General features: G+C 43.5%; 1 protein-coding gene across 1 annotated transcript in view; it reads left to right on the top strand.

Annotated features, from left to right (window-relative positions):
* Positions 1-15,308, top strand: part of LOC136874255 (uncharacterized) — a 150,600-nt gene that overhangs the window by 12,379 nt on the left and 122,913 nt on the right. Inside the window, exon 2 of the mRNA XM_068227709.1 lies at positions 3,283-3,434. Coding sequence (XP_068083810.1) covers positions 3,291-3,434 — 144 coding nt within the window. The 5' untranslated portion in view covers positions 3,283-3,290. The remainder of the gene's footprint in view (positions 1-3,282; positions 3,435-15,308) is intronic.

Here is a 15,308-nt window from a genome sequence, read left to right as displayed (position 1 = left end):
TATCAAATGTAGACTGAGCGTCTTCCAACAAAATATTACGAGTCCCCACACGATCACTCGCGTAAATAAAAACTTCTTACGAATCTCGCCAAATAATAGGGTAACTAACTGACGCGGTCATCGTTTTTATCAACTCGTCCTCAAAGACGCCATCGTATCCTCGATTGGGGCCATATTTTCCATAAACCAATGCCTAGCCATATCGACGGTGGCTCTATCGTTTCATTGGCTCAACGCATCGCGTACCTGACGCTTACTTCAAACATTTCTCATAAGTGAACCTAGCCTCTCGCCCGGGCATCCGAAATGTTGTCCGTTGGAATTCTATTGTTCCCTTGTTCGCCTTTGTGTGAGTCATGTCGAAATTCCACCTTCCAAACTTGCTGGTGAGCAAACAAATCAGAGCTCCCAGCTCCTTGCATTAATTGCGACATGTGCTGCTGAATATAGCCCTTTCAGTCCTGAAAGAAAACTGGCGGTGTGCATTTTTGGTTGTACGTTAGAAACTGACTAGAATGCTCTTAAATACATATTTTTAGTTTATTCTACAAAATAAAAATTAACATCTGAAAAAAAAGCACCCGCACAATTGTGCGTGTCAGGACTTACTTCACTACTTACAAAAAAGAAAAATTACCTCAATGCATGTGAATATACACTAACTGACAGAGCAAATGCAACACCAAGAAGGAGTGGTCAGAACTTTATGCCAATTGCAAGGTAGACTGACGTCACTGAGGTATGCTCGTGATGTGAAATGCGCCGCTGTCCTGCGCACGTAGCGAACGATAAATGGGACACGGCGTTGGCGAATGGCCCACTTCGTACCGTGATTTCTCAGCCGACAGTCATTGTAGAACGTGTTGTCGTGTGCCACAGGACACGTGTATAGCTAAGAATGCCAGGCCGCCGTCAACGGAGGCATTTCCAGCAGACAGACGACTTTACGAGGGGTATGGTGATCGGGCTGAGAAGGAGAGGTTGGTCGCTTCGTCAAATCGCAGCCGATACCCATAGGGATGTGCCACGGTGCAGCGCCTGTGGCGAAGATGGTTGGCGCAGGGACATGTGGCACGTGCGAGGGGTCCAGGCGCAGCCCGAGTGACGTCAGCACGCGAGGATCGGCGCATCCGCCGCCAAGCGGTGGCAGCCCCGCACGCCACGTCAACCGCCATTCTTCAGCATGTGCAAGACACCCTGGCTGTTCCAATATCGACCAGAACAATTTCCCGTCGTTTGGTTGAAGGAGGCCTGCACTCCCGGCGTTCGCTCAGAAGACTACCATTGACTCCACAGCATAGACGTGCACGCCTGGCATGGTGCCGGGCTAGAGTGACTTGGATGAGGGAATGGCGGAACGTCGTGTTCTCCAATGAGTCACGCTTCTGTTCTGTCAGTGGTCACCGCAGACGAGTGTGGCGTCGGCGTGGAGAAAGGTCAAATCCGGCAGTAACTGTGGAGCACCCTACCGCTTGACAACGCGGCATCATGGTTTGGGGCGCTATTGCGTATGATTCCACGTCACCTCTAGTGCGTATTCAAGGCACGTTAAATGCCCACCGCTACGTGCAGCATGTGCTGCGGCCGGTGGCACTCCCGTACCTTCAGGGGCTGCCCGATGCTCTGTTTCAGCAGGATAATGCCCGCCCACACACTGCTCGCATCTCCCAACAGGCTCTACGAGGTGTACAGATGCTTCCGTGGCCAGCGTACTCTCCGGATCTCTCACCAATCGAACACGTGTGGGATCTCATTGGACGCCGTTTGCAAACTCTGCCCCACCCTCGTACGGACGACCAACTGTGGCAAATGGTTGACAGAGAATGGAGAACCATCCCTCAGGACACCATCCGCACTCTTATTGACTCTGTACCTCGACGTGTTTCTGCGTGCATCGCCGCTCGCGGTGGTCCTACATCCTACTGAGTCGATGCCGTGCGCATTGTGTAACCTGCATATCGGTTTGAAATAAACATCAATTATCCATCCGTGCCGTCTCTGTTTTTTCCCCAACTTTCATCCCTTTCGAACCACTCCTCCTTGGTGTTGCATTGTCACTGTCAGTCAGTGTACATATGTACATGATCAAATGTTCTATTTTACAGTGGGAAATAATTTAAAACAATTAAATCTTCGTTCAAACACAAGTAAACGTTACATTTTCTACATTGAGGAGTTTTGACATTACTGTCCTTTTCGCAGCAGCTTGTCGTCAGACCTGAATGAAATCTGGAGGTGTCAAAACGTCAAAAACTTACTAAAATGCTCTCAAATACTTGTTTTTACAGTTTATTTTACAAAATAAGAACTATCGGCTGTGCGTGTCAGGAATTCATTCACTACTTGCAAAAAATAAAAGAAAATAATCTCAGTACATGTGAATATGCACATGGACATGATCAAATGTTCTATTTTACAGTGTGGAACGATTTTAAACAGTTAAAATCTTATACGTTACATTTCTCATGTAGAGTACGAGTTTTTCTTTATCGGTCCTTTTTGCGACAGCATCCAGCACTCCTGCATGCATTGCCTGTAAGGAAACCTGGCCCGCACATATGTGCGTGTCAACATTCAAAACCTCAGGGTATTACGTACGATATTGAAAGTTCACAATTTACGTTTGCTACACAATCTACACACTCCATAGATTATATTCTGACATTCAGGAAAGCTTCTAGATTAATATGAATGCAATAAATAAATACTTTAGTCATTACTGCTTCCCGCTAATGAACTGTATTTTTAAACTCTTCTTCCTGGTCCCTGGTGGTCAAGTACTAAATAAAAACAGCTGAAGTACATGCTACGTGTCCCGCACAAGCACTGCAGTCCAGTCTAGCACCAAGAAAATGTCAAATAAGCTCAGACATAAATAAAATACGAACCCGCACAATTGTACGTACATGGTCTGAAAGGGATAGATGTTTCCTGCCAGTTACTAGTACTTAATAAAAATGGAGTAATCACTGTACATTCGAATTAATGACTGATTAATTAAATGAGCACTCAATAAGGGCTCACTATTCCGGAGATTTTTAGGTCTTAAACATCCAAGTTAAAGAGTTATGTGGGGAACGACAACAGGTGAACTCAATTCACCAAATATTAAAGTGAACGACAGAAAGGAAGACAACAAACTCTATATAAGTTAATCTGGGATATATGAACTTGAATGCTATGGTCATTGATTGATTGATTGATTGATTGATTGATTGATTGATTGATTGATTGATTGATTGATTGATTGATTGATTGATTTGTAATCGATTTACACAACAGGTATCACCATGCTCCTCTTCATAATCCTGTCAACAATGCCTCTGCAATCAAGGGCCAACAACTCTTCCGAAACGTGCGAGCAAAATAAAGATCTCCTTCAGAAGTTCACCGTGGTTACCTGGAAGAACACCACAAATTATCGGTTTGTAGAGGTGAGTATTCTGTGTTATATCTCCTTACTGACTGTTTGAAACGTTTGCAGATACTGATACAGGAATACAAAATATACTCTACTTGTTCGCAGCACGATGCCCTTAGCATTATCATTGTTGCGAGGATATCGTTGCTCGCAGAAGTGTCTGGACGATGTATTACTAAGAGCATCATATAGAATAACAAATTTCAAAATTGTATTCCTTTCCTTCTATTATTTTCCCTAGTTTAAAGTTGATACATAGAAAATATGAACGAGTAACAACAATATTGATGAGCTCCTCAACTCTAACAACATACGGAACTAATATGAGGACCAAAACTTGAGATAATTATCACATAAAAAACAACATTATTGCTATTGACAGGAAGAACATTAGGCCTACACAAGAACACGCTTTGCTCCCATCGTTTACACAATATAGGAGTCCGTAGTCCCGTATCGCAGAGGCATTAGTTTCTCATGGCCGGGCATTAAGGAGTATGAAGGAGGAGTTCGAGAGCTTGAGGGAGATAATTAGGGTTCTCTCAGAGGACAGGAAGGAAAATAAAGTAGGCCCCCTTCAAACAATGTACAGGATACAGTAGGTATAAAAGAGAGATGGGAAGGAAAGGGGGAATTGTAGAAGACAGGTGGTCTAATGTTTTAAGGGGAAGGAGATTGCAGGCTCTATTCAGGATCAGAATTCAGGACAGGTGTCTATGAGAAATGGGTACGAGTCACTGCAGGTAGAACAACCGAGGGAAGATGAGGAACAGGGAGCTCGTGCTGATATGTGTGGAAGTAGGAGGAAGGGAAAAGGTAGGAAAGATAAATGTGGAGTAGTTGATAGGAAAAGACAGGTGGAACAGGGTCATTGGATGGAGAAAAGCAAGGGGGAAGTAGCTTCTGCAGCTGTTAGGAAACATAGGACTGACCAGGAGGGGAGGGGATCAAATGAGGATGGTAGGGTTGAGGCTCTGTTCATGGGGGATTCCATTGTCAGACATGTCGGGAAAGTGTGTGGAGGAAAGGGAACCAGCGTAGAGTGTTATCCAGGAATTACGTAAAGACAGACGATGAGGAAGGTAGAAGAGAAGGAGGAGGGAAGGAGAAGGTGGTAGTGTTTCACGTTGCTACTGACCATAAGTACCAACATAGTTGGCGATGTGTGGGACCTGGTAAATGCAACACGGGTGCAGTTTAAGGAAGTGGAGATTGTTACCAGTGGAATACTGTGTAGGAGGGATACTGACTGGAGGGTGATTGGGGATTTAAATGAGACTATGGAGTGCGTATGTGGGAAACTGGCATTGAGAATTCTAGATCCAGATGCTGCTTCAGAATTATTTGATAATATAATCAACAATGTGGCAAATGATAAGGAAACGAACGTGATTGTAGCGGGTGATCTCAATATACCAAATGTAAATTGAGAAGGTAATGCTAACGACAGGAAGCATGACCAACAAATGACAAGTAACTTAATAATGTAAGGGCATGGGATTCAGAAAGTGATGGAACCAACTAGAGGGAAGAATATTCTGGATGTGGTGCTGGTAAAACCAGATGAGCTCTATAGAGAAACCTAAGTCAACATCATCAGTCGGTTTACTCATTGCTGAGCGTCGTGACCTCATTTCTTCACTTCGTTAGTAACTGCAACCATAACGAGATTTTTCCATGCTGAGCGGTCTTCAGCACTTCTTAAGATATTGTGAAGAGGTAGACCGGTGATCTTCTTTGCTTGGTCTAACCATCTACTTGTTGGTCTGGTGCCTTGCAGAATGGTCTCCTTCTCTCCTCAAAATGTGTCCCAGGAACTTTCACTAACGCTGGAAGATAAACGTTTCGTGATGCTCAGTTCTTCTAAAATGGAGGCATTTGTTCTTCGTTCTGACCATGGTATACGGAGCATTCTCCGCCAACACCACATCTCAAAGGCTTCTATACGGTTCTTGTCACTAGACTTCACAGTCCAGGTCTCAAAACCGTGCAGGAAAACTGAGAACACCAGTGATTCCACCAATCTTATTTTCACTGTTTTGGATAATGCCCGGTTCTGCCAGATCTTTGTGAGTTTAACCATTGCGGCACGACCTAGGACAATCCGTCGTTTTATTTCCTTATCACAATTTCCCATGTACTAAATATACACAATCATTCACCAACTCCAGATCTTTCAGACATCCTGTTATTTGGATTGGGATTTGACTTTGTCGGATGATAACCATTAGTTTGGTCTTTTTCATGTTATTTTCTAGACCAAACTCCGAACTAATGATTGTCATTCTAGAGAGCAATTCATCAAGTTCTTGTCCACTTCCTGCAATGAGTGTAGTATCATCAGCGAAGCGTAAATTGTTGAATTTCCTACCACCGATTGAAATTCCACTATTCCAGTCATCCAGTGCTCTTCTCATTACATACTCTGCGTAGATATTGTAGAGTTGGGGTGACATTATGCAACCTTGTCTGACTCCATTTGTCACATTGAAAAATTCTGAGCATTCACCATCCACCCTTATGGTTGCATTATGACCACTATAAAGACCTTTCAATAATGACGGTAAGTGTTTTGCGACTCCACATTCATTGAGCACTTCCCACAACTTGTCCCATTTGACACAGTCGAAGGCCTTTTTATAATCACGGAAACAAATACACGAAGCGACACAGAACTCGCGGCTTTTCTCAATTATCTGCCTCATGTTTGTTATTGGCTCTCGTGTACCTTTACCTGCCACAAAACCTGTTTGTTCAGCAGAAATCTGAGATTGCAAGAAAGTTCTTAGTTGTTGATTTATTCTGTACAGAAGAACTTTGCTAGCATGTGATATTAATGCTATGGTGAGGTAATTAGAACAATCCCTAACTGACCCTTCTTTTGTGAAGGGGGGTGAGAACAGATGTAGTCCAGTCTTTAGGCCATTCTCCAGTTTTCCACACTTTATTACATATTGAATGTAAAGCATGGAGGCCTTCTTCTCCCATTACTTTCAGCATTTCTCCAGTAATACCGTCTATGCCTGGGGCTTTGTTGTTTTTTCAAATGTTTGATGGCGTTCTGACTTTCACTAAATAGGACAGCAGACTCTATGTCACATTCCATGCAGTTGTTCTCTTCTCTTATGCTATTACCTTAGCAGTATAAGGTTTCGCAGTGCTGTTTCCACCTGGATAATGCTTCTTTCTTGTCACCAATTACATTTCCCTGTGTGTCTTCGATCACCCAAGTACGTGGTTTGAACTCTCGGGTGATGCTATTTATCTTCTTGTAAAGGTCACGTGTTTCATTTAACTTGTGATGGTGGTCTATTTCATTACAGATACTGGTAAGATACTGTGTTTTGTCAATTCTACAATAATTCTACAATTATTGCGCTGTATTTTTCGGCAAAGCTCTTTATATGTTTCCTGCAGTTTGCATACCACGTTCCTTCAATCAACAGTAGTGTAGATGTTGAAATCCAGGGATGTTTTGCTCGAGGGGTCTTAGGAACTTGTTCGGGAAGGGATGAATTGATGATTTCCTTCATATTGTCCTATGTTTGAGAAGAAGCTCTTTCCTCCTCTACTTGCTGGAATTTTGTTCTTATTTTTTCACCAAACTCATGGAGAATATGTTTGTCAGTAATGCGTACCTGTTTTACTTTCACCTTCTTCAATGATTTCAATTTTATCCACATTTTCATAGATAGCAGTATATGGTCACTACCACAGGGTAGGTCTTACAATCCAGGATTGAAGTCTGCCAACGTTGCCTCACCAAAATGAAATCAATTTGATTCCTAACCTTATCCCCAGGAGAAATCCACGTGTAGCGACTCCTTGGATGATGTTGGAAGAGGGTGTTACAAATAGATAAGTTGTTATTCACACAAAATTCTCGTTCTCCGCGTTCATTTCTCACCTCCAGACCGAACAGTCCAATCATAGGTCTCATATGTCTATCATCTATAGTCTTACCTATCTTCGCGTTAAAATCCCCTTGGATGACAAATATTTCCTTTTTAGGTATCCTACTGATGGTATATTTCAGATGGTCTCCATGCCACCCTATCCTCTGCTAACCTTTTCATTTCTACGTAACAACTGCATCCTACATCTGCTCTAATCTGCTTGTCATATTCATACCTTGGTCTACCCCTACCGTTCTTACCACATACACTTCGTTCAAAAACCAACTGAACAAGTCCTGCGTGCCTTAAGATGTGTCCTATCATTCTATCTCTTCTTCTCGTCAAATTTTGCCAAATCGATCTCCTCTCGCCACTTCGATTCAGTATCTCTTCATTTGTGATTCGATCTATCCATCTCACCTTCAGCATTCTTCTGTAACACCACATTTCAAAAGCTTCTATTCTCTTTCTTTCTGAGCTAGTAATTGTCCATGTTTCGCTTCCATACAATGCCACACTCCACACGAAAGTCTTCAAAACCATCTTTCTAATTCCTATATCAATGTTTGAAGTGAGCAAATTTATTTTCTTAAGAAAGCTCTTCCTTGCTTGTGCTAGTCTGCATTTTATGTCCTCCTTACTTCTGCCACCGTTAGTTATTTTACTACCCAAGTAAAAATATTCATCTACTTCCTTTAAGACTTCATTTCCTAATCTAATATTTCCTGCATCACTTGCCTTCGTTCGACTGCGATCCATTACTTTTGTTTTGGACTTCTTTATTTTCATCTTGTACTCCTTACACAACACTTCGTCCATACCATTCAGCAGCTTCTCGAGATCCTCTGCAGTCTCAGATAAAATAATAATATCATCGGCAAATCTCAATGCTTTGATTTCCTCTCCTTGGATTCTGATTCCCTTTCCAAATTCCTCCCTGATTTCCTTTACTGTCTGTTCTATATACACATTGAAAAGAAGGGGGACAAGCTGCAGCCTTGCCTCACTCCTTTCTTGATTGCTGCTTTTTTTTCAAAGCCCACAATTCTTATCACTGCAGACTGGTTTTATACAGATTGTATATAATTCTTCGTTCTCGGTATCTGATCGCAATCACCTTCAGAATCAGTCACTACTGATCACCATTTTGGGCAGTCGACCAGGTGGCAGATTCCCTATCCGTTGTTTTACTAGCCTCCGCGAGTTCTGTGTCCCTGCGTATGTTACTTGATTATAAAAAGGCCTTCGACTCTGTCAAATGGGACAAGTTGTGGGAAGTGCTCAATGAATGTGGAGTCCCAAAACACTTACCGTCATTATTGAAAGGTCTTTTAGTGGTCATAATGCAACCATAAGGGTGGATGGTGAATGCTCAGAATTTTTCAATGTGAGAAATGGAGTCAGACAAGGTTGCATAATGTCACCCCAACTCTACAATATCTACGCAGAGTATGTAATGAGAAGAGCACTGGATGACTGGAATAGTGGAATTTCAATCGGTGGTAGGAAATTCAACAATTTACGCTTCGCTGATGATACTACACTCATTGCAGGAAGTGGACAAGAACTTGATGAATTGCTCTCTAGAATGACAATCATTAGTTCGGATTTTGGTCTAGAAAATAACACGAAAAAGACCAAACTAATGGTTATCATCCGACAAAGTCAAATCCCAATCCAAATAACAGGATGTCTGAAAGATCTGGAGTTTGTGAACGATTGTGTATATTTAGTACATGGGAAATTGTGATAAAGAAATAAAACGACGGATTGTCCTAGGTCGTGCCGCAATGGTTAAACTCACAAAGATCTGGCAGAACCGGGCATTATCCAAAACAGTGAAAATAAGATTGGTGGAATCACTGGTGTTCTCAGTTTTCCTGCACGGTTTTGAGACCTGGACTGTGAAGTCTAGTGACAAGAACCGTATAGAAGCCTTTGAGATGTGGTGTAGGCGGAAATCGCCCAGAAAAAATCGAGCTGATTTTCTTTGGATTTTTTTCAGTTCCTGAATCAAGTAATCCTGGTGAGGGTCCCATACACTGGAACCATACCCTTGTTGGGTTCTCCCTAGACACAAATATGCTCTCTCCTTTACATCCTTACCACAGAACCTAAATACCCTCGTTACTGCGTGCAGAGATCTGTACCCTTTATTTACAATTATATTTATGTGATTACCCCAATGAAGTAAGGAGAACATAAAATGCAGACTAGCACAAGCAAGGAAGAGCTTTCTAAAGAAAAGAAATTTGCTCACTTCAAACATTGATATCGGAATTAGGGAGATGTTTTTGAAGACTTTCGTGTGGAGCGTGGCATGGTATGGAAGTGAAACATGGACGATAACTAGCTCAGAAAGAAAGAGAATAGAAGCTTTTGAAATGTGGTGTTAGAGAAGAATGCTGAAGGTGAGATGGATAGATCGATTCACGAATGAGGAGATACTTAATCGAATTGGTGAGAGGAGATCGATTTGGCTGAATTTGACGAGAAGAAGAGATAGAATGATAGGACACATCTTAAGACACCCAGGTCTTGTTCAGTTGGTTTTTGAAGGAAGTGTAGGTGGCAAGAACGGTAGGGGTAGACCAAGGTATGAATATGACAAACAGATTAGAGCAGACGTAAGATGCAATAGTTACGTAGAAATGAAAAGGTTAGCACAGGATAGGGTGGCATGGAGTGCTGCATCACACCAGTGTATGGACTGATGACTCAAACAACAACAAGAACACTGAAGAAAGTGGAAATTGCAACACCCAGGAGTGGTGCTACATTGCTGCAATTGAACATGCAGGACGAGTGTTCGGTTATGATTCGATGACTACACTTTCAGGTCCCTCTGACCGAAAGTTTGGACAGCAATCAATACAGGATGTGCCCACCACGAGATGCAATACATTGATGAATTCGTCGAGGCATAGAGTCAATAAGACCCTAGATCGCTTCTTGAGGAATTGTGGCCCATGGTTGCTGCACTGCGCGGGTCAGTTGTTCTAGAGTTGTGGGTGGCTGAGGACGGTTGGCCAGTTGCCGACCCATCATGTCCCACACATGCTCAATAGGACTGAAGTCCGGGGATCTGGCGGGCCATTCTAAGGTTGTGATGTCGTGGAGAGCTTCTCTGCAGATGCGTGCAGTGTGAACCCGGACATTGTCCTGCTGAAACATCCCATTAGCGATGTTCGCCATCATAGGGACAACCACTGGATTGAGTGCCCTATCAACGTACTGTCGAGCAGTCATAGTGCCCTCAACGAGCACTAATTGTGATTTCACATTATAGCCAATAGCTTCCCAGACCATAATGCTTGGTGTTGGCAGTATGTGCCTCTCGACAATAAGATCTGGGTGGCCCCTCTCCGCGGTACGTCGGCGCACACGATTCGGCGATCACTGCGGGCAAGACAGAAGCGCGATTCATCACTAAAGACGAACCTATGCCATTCGTCGACCCACGTCGACCTTTCTCGACACCAGGCCAGCCTTACACGTCGCTGTTGTGGGGTCAATGGAACACCTTCTGCAGGGACATGGGCTCGTAAGCCAGCTGCACGCAGGCGATTACCAACTGTTTGTTGTGTAACGTGGGGTGCCACAGCTGCTCGAATATTCGCTGCTGTTGCATGGGGTTCCATCCGGGCCATCCGAATGATGCGGCTATCCTCTCTCACAGTTGTCTGTCGCGCTGGGCCTGTGCCAGGTCTACGAGTGTGGGTACCTTCATTTGACCACTGCTGCCATACACGTTGTACCGTAGATGCCTGTCGGCCAACACGTGCAGCGACAGTCCTTAGCGATAATCCAGCCTCACACAGTCCAATTATCCAAGCCCTCTCAAACGGCAACAGTTGCTGCTAGCGTGCTCTCGTCTGTCGTCGAGGCATGTTTGACGGGGAACACTTCACTGCACAGACTGCAAGTCAACTACGCTCCACCAGAGTCCGTATACTGAAGTTGATTCCTCAGCGACCATTCACGTGGGGAGACCTGTAGCAACAATCCAATTGGTCTGAAACTTTGATCGTTTACATACCTATATGGTATGGTTCCGTATCTTGAAAATCAACATAAATGACCAATGCCCTCATGGTGTTGCAATTTCCATTTTCTTAAGTGTATTTGCAATGACTCCCAAAGGGAACTTTCACCCCATCAACGCAGTAATTAAAACTGAGAGAACTTTTCCTATTTGTGAAACTCACAACCAGACTTTTATCCCCGTTTATCATCATACCATTGCCTACTGTCCATCTCACAACATTATCGAGGTCATTTTGCAGTTGCTCACAATTTTGTAACTTATTTAATACTATGTACAGAATAACATCATCTGCGAAAAGCCTTATCTCTGATTCCACTTCTTTACACATATCATTGATATATGTAAGGAAACATAAAGTTCCAATAATACTGCCTTGAGGAATTCCCCATTTAATTATTACAGGGACAGATAAAGCTTCACCTACTCTAATTCTCTGAGTTCTGATTTCTAGAAACAGAGCCACCCATACAGTCACTTTTTGTCAAGTCCAATTGCACTCATTTTTGCAAGTAGTCTCCCATGATCTTCCCTATCAAACTATCAAATGTCTTAGACAGGTCAATCGCGATACAGACCAATTTACCTCCTGAATCCAGGATATCTGCTATATCATGCTGGAATCCTACAAGTTGGGCTTCTATGGAATAACCTTTCCTAAACCCAAACTGCCTTCTATGAAAATAGTTATTAATTTTGAAAACATGTCTTATATAATCGGAAAGAATGCTTTCCCAAAGCTTACATACGATGCATGTCAAACTGACTGGCCTGTAATTTTCAGCTTTATGTCTATCACCCTTTCCTTTATATACAGGGACTACTATAGACACTCTCCATTCATTTGGTATAGTTCCTTCATGCAAACAATAATCAAATAAGTACACTGACTGAACAAATGTCATGGGATAGCGGAGCACTGATGCGCAGGTGTGTTGTCTGCGCACCATACGCTCCCTGTGCCAGCGGCATTTGTATAGGAGACCTTGTGAGCAGTGGCTGTGCATGTGACAGGTGTAACATGGACCGTTGTCGTGAGCTGACACCGTTTGGATGGGGTATGTTGGTCGGTGCCCGACGGATGGGAAGTGCGATTTCGGAAGTGGTGCGGGAATTCGGCTTCACACGATCAACCGTGTCCAAGGTGTACCGTGAAAGGTAGAATGCGGGTGTCACCGTCCACAACAGACGAACGACCGGCCGTCCAGGTACCCTCGATGACCCTGACCGGCGACATCTGAGACGGATTGTCAATAGTGACAGACGGGCAAACGTGCAACAAATCACGGCTCAATTCAACACAGGCCGTGCTAGACACGTCTCCCAGTGGACAATGCGTAGGAACATGGGTTCTGTGGGGTATGGGAGCCGGCGCCGCACACGGGTGCCACTGTTAACCCAACGTCATCGGGCACAATGACGCGCATTTGTCGCCAGTCACCAGGGATGGACAATGAAAAAATGGCGTAACGTGATATGGTCGGACGAATCATGATTTCAACTGCACCATGGCGATGGGAGGCACCGTGCATGGCGTAGACCACATGAAGCGATGGATCCCGCCTGCCTCGGAGGTGTGGTCCAGGGCGCTGATGTCTCTGTTATGGTCTGGGGTGCATTTTCCTGGTATGGAATGGGACCGCTAGTTGTTCTGGAAGATACTTTGAATGGTACGCGGTACGTTGAGCTGCTCGGAGACCATCTCCACCGATTTTTGGCCTTCCAGCGCCCAGACTGTTCTGCGGTGTTTCAGGATGATAACGCGCCGCCACATCGCTCCCACGTCGCCCGGGAATGGTTCCTGGAACATGCGGCGGAGGTCCAACGACTGCCATGGCCACCCAGGAGCCCCGATATGAACCCTAAGGAGCATATCTGGGATATCTTGGAAAGCAGGCTCCGTGCCATGGATCCTGCATCCACGAACAGACCAGCATTGGCGGCCGCTCTGCAAACGATTTGGTGTCAGCTGCATCCAGAAGACTACCAGGGACTTGTCGACTCACTTCAACGGCGTCTTACTGCAGTTCGCAGGGCCAGAGGAGGCCCCACACGCTATTAGGTGACTATCTCTTGACATTTGCTAAGTCAGTGTACTACATATATGGTACTATATCCCAACCCAATGTCTTTAGTATATCCACCGAAACCTTATCAATTTCAGATGCTTTTCTAGTTTTCAACTTTTGTATCTTACTGTAAATGTCATTGTTGTTATAGGTAAATTTGAATACTTCTTTAGTATTAGTCACCTCCTCTATCTGGACATTATCCTTGTAACCAACAATCTTTACATACTGCTGACTGAATACTTCTGCCTTTTGAAGATCCTCGCATACACACTCCCCTTGTTCATTAATGATTCCTGGAATGTCCTTCTTGGAACCTGTTTCTGCCTTAAGGTACCTATACATATCCTTCCATTTTTCACCAACATTTGTATGGCCGCCAATTATGCTTGCCATCATGTTATCCTTAACTGACTTCTTTGCTAGTTTCAATTTCCTAGTAAGTTCCTTCAATTTCTCCTTACTTCCACAGCCATTTCTAACTCTATTTCTTTCCAACCTGCACCTCCTTCTTAGTCTCTTTACTTTCCTGTTATAATATAGTGGATCTTTACCATTCCTTACCACCTTTAAAGGTGCAAACCTATTTTCACATCCCTCAACAATTGCTTTAAACCCATCCCAGAGTCTGTTTACATTTTTTTTTACCGTTTTCCACCGAACATAGTTAATTATTAAAAACTCCCTCATGCCTGTTTTATCAGCCATATGGTACTGCCTAATAGTCCTAATTTTAACATCTTCCTTTCTTTCACATTTATTTTTAATTACCACGAATACAGCTTCGTGATCAATAATGCCATCTATTACTTCGGTTTCTTTATAGAGCTCATCTGGTTTTACCAGCACCACATCCAGAACATTCTTCCCTCTAGTTGGTTCCATCACTTTCTGAATCAGATTTGCTTACATTATTAAGTTACTTGTCATTTGTTGATCATGCTTCCTGTCGTTCGCATTACCTTCCTAATTGATATTTGGTAAATTGAGACCACCCGCTACAATCACGTTCGTTTCCTTATCGTTTCCCACATGCCTGATTATCTTATCAAATAATTCTGAATCAGCATCTGCGCTACCCTTTCCTGGTCTGTACATTCCAAAGACATTAAGTTGCCTATTATCTTTAGAAATGAGCCTTACCCCTAGAAATTCGTGCTTGTCATCTTTAACATTTTCGTAGCTTACAAATTCTTCTTTCACGAGAATGAACACTCCCCCTCCCACCATTCCTATCTCGGCGATACACCCTCCAGTTCCGCGAGAAAATTCCTGCATCCATTACATCATTCCTCAGACATGATTCAACTCCTATTACGATATCTTGTAAGTATTATATGTCTATTAAATTACTTAATTCTATTCCTTAGCCTACAATACTTCTACAGTTGAGCACTAAAATTTTAAGTCATCCGTACTTGATTTCCAGTTCCCTGTTCCCTTATCACCGCTCCCTAGGCCATCCCGTTTTCCTTATACGTACCACTGCTGTTTAAGTGAAGATCCCCACCCATCTAGAAATCTCACTCCCAGTTTCCCACTCTCCAGTCAGTATCCCTCCTACACAGTATTCCACTGATAACAATCTCCGCTTCCTTAAACGTCAACCGTGCTGCATTTACCAGGTCCCGCAACTCCCCAACTATGTTGGTACTTATAGCTTCTTGTCTTACGTTGATAGTACCAACGTGAAACACTGCCACCTTCTTCTTTTTCTCCTCCTTCTCTTCTACTTTCCTCAACATCTGCCTTAACCTAATTCCTGGATAACACTATACCCTCGTACCCCTGGATATGTTCCTGCCATCTTTCTGCTTTGTCTTCTTTCCCTAGAAGTGGCTTTCCATCTGAGTCCTCAATATTCATACACCTAGATT

The sequence above is a fragment of the Anabrus simplex genome, chromosome 5 (assembly GCF_040414725.1).
Source record: "Anabrus simplex isolate iqAnaSimp1 chromosome 5, ASM4041472v1, whole genome shotgun sequence".
Taxonomy (NCBI): domain Eukaryota; kingdom Metazoa; phylum Arthropoda; class Insecta; order Orthoptera; family Tettigoniidae; genus Anabrus; species Anabrus simplex.
Note: the sequence above shows the minus strand (reverse complement) of the source record. Positions and strands in the feature narration are given on the sequence as shown.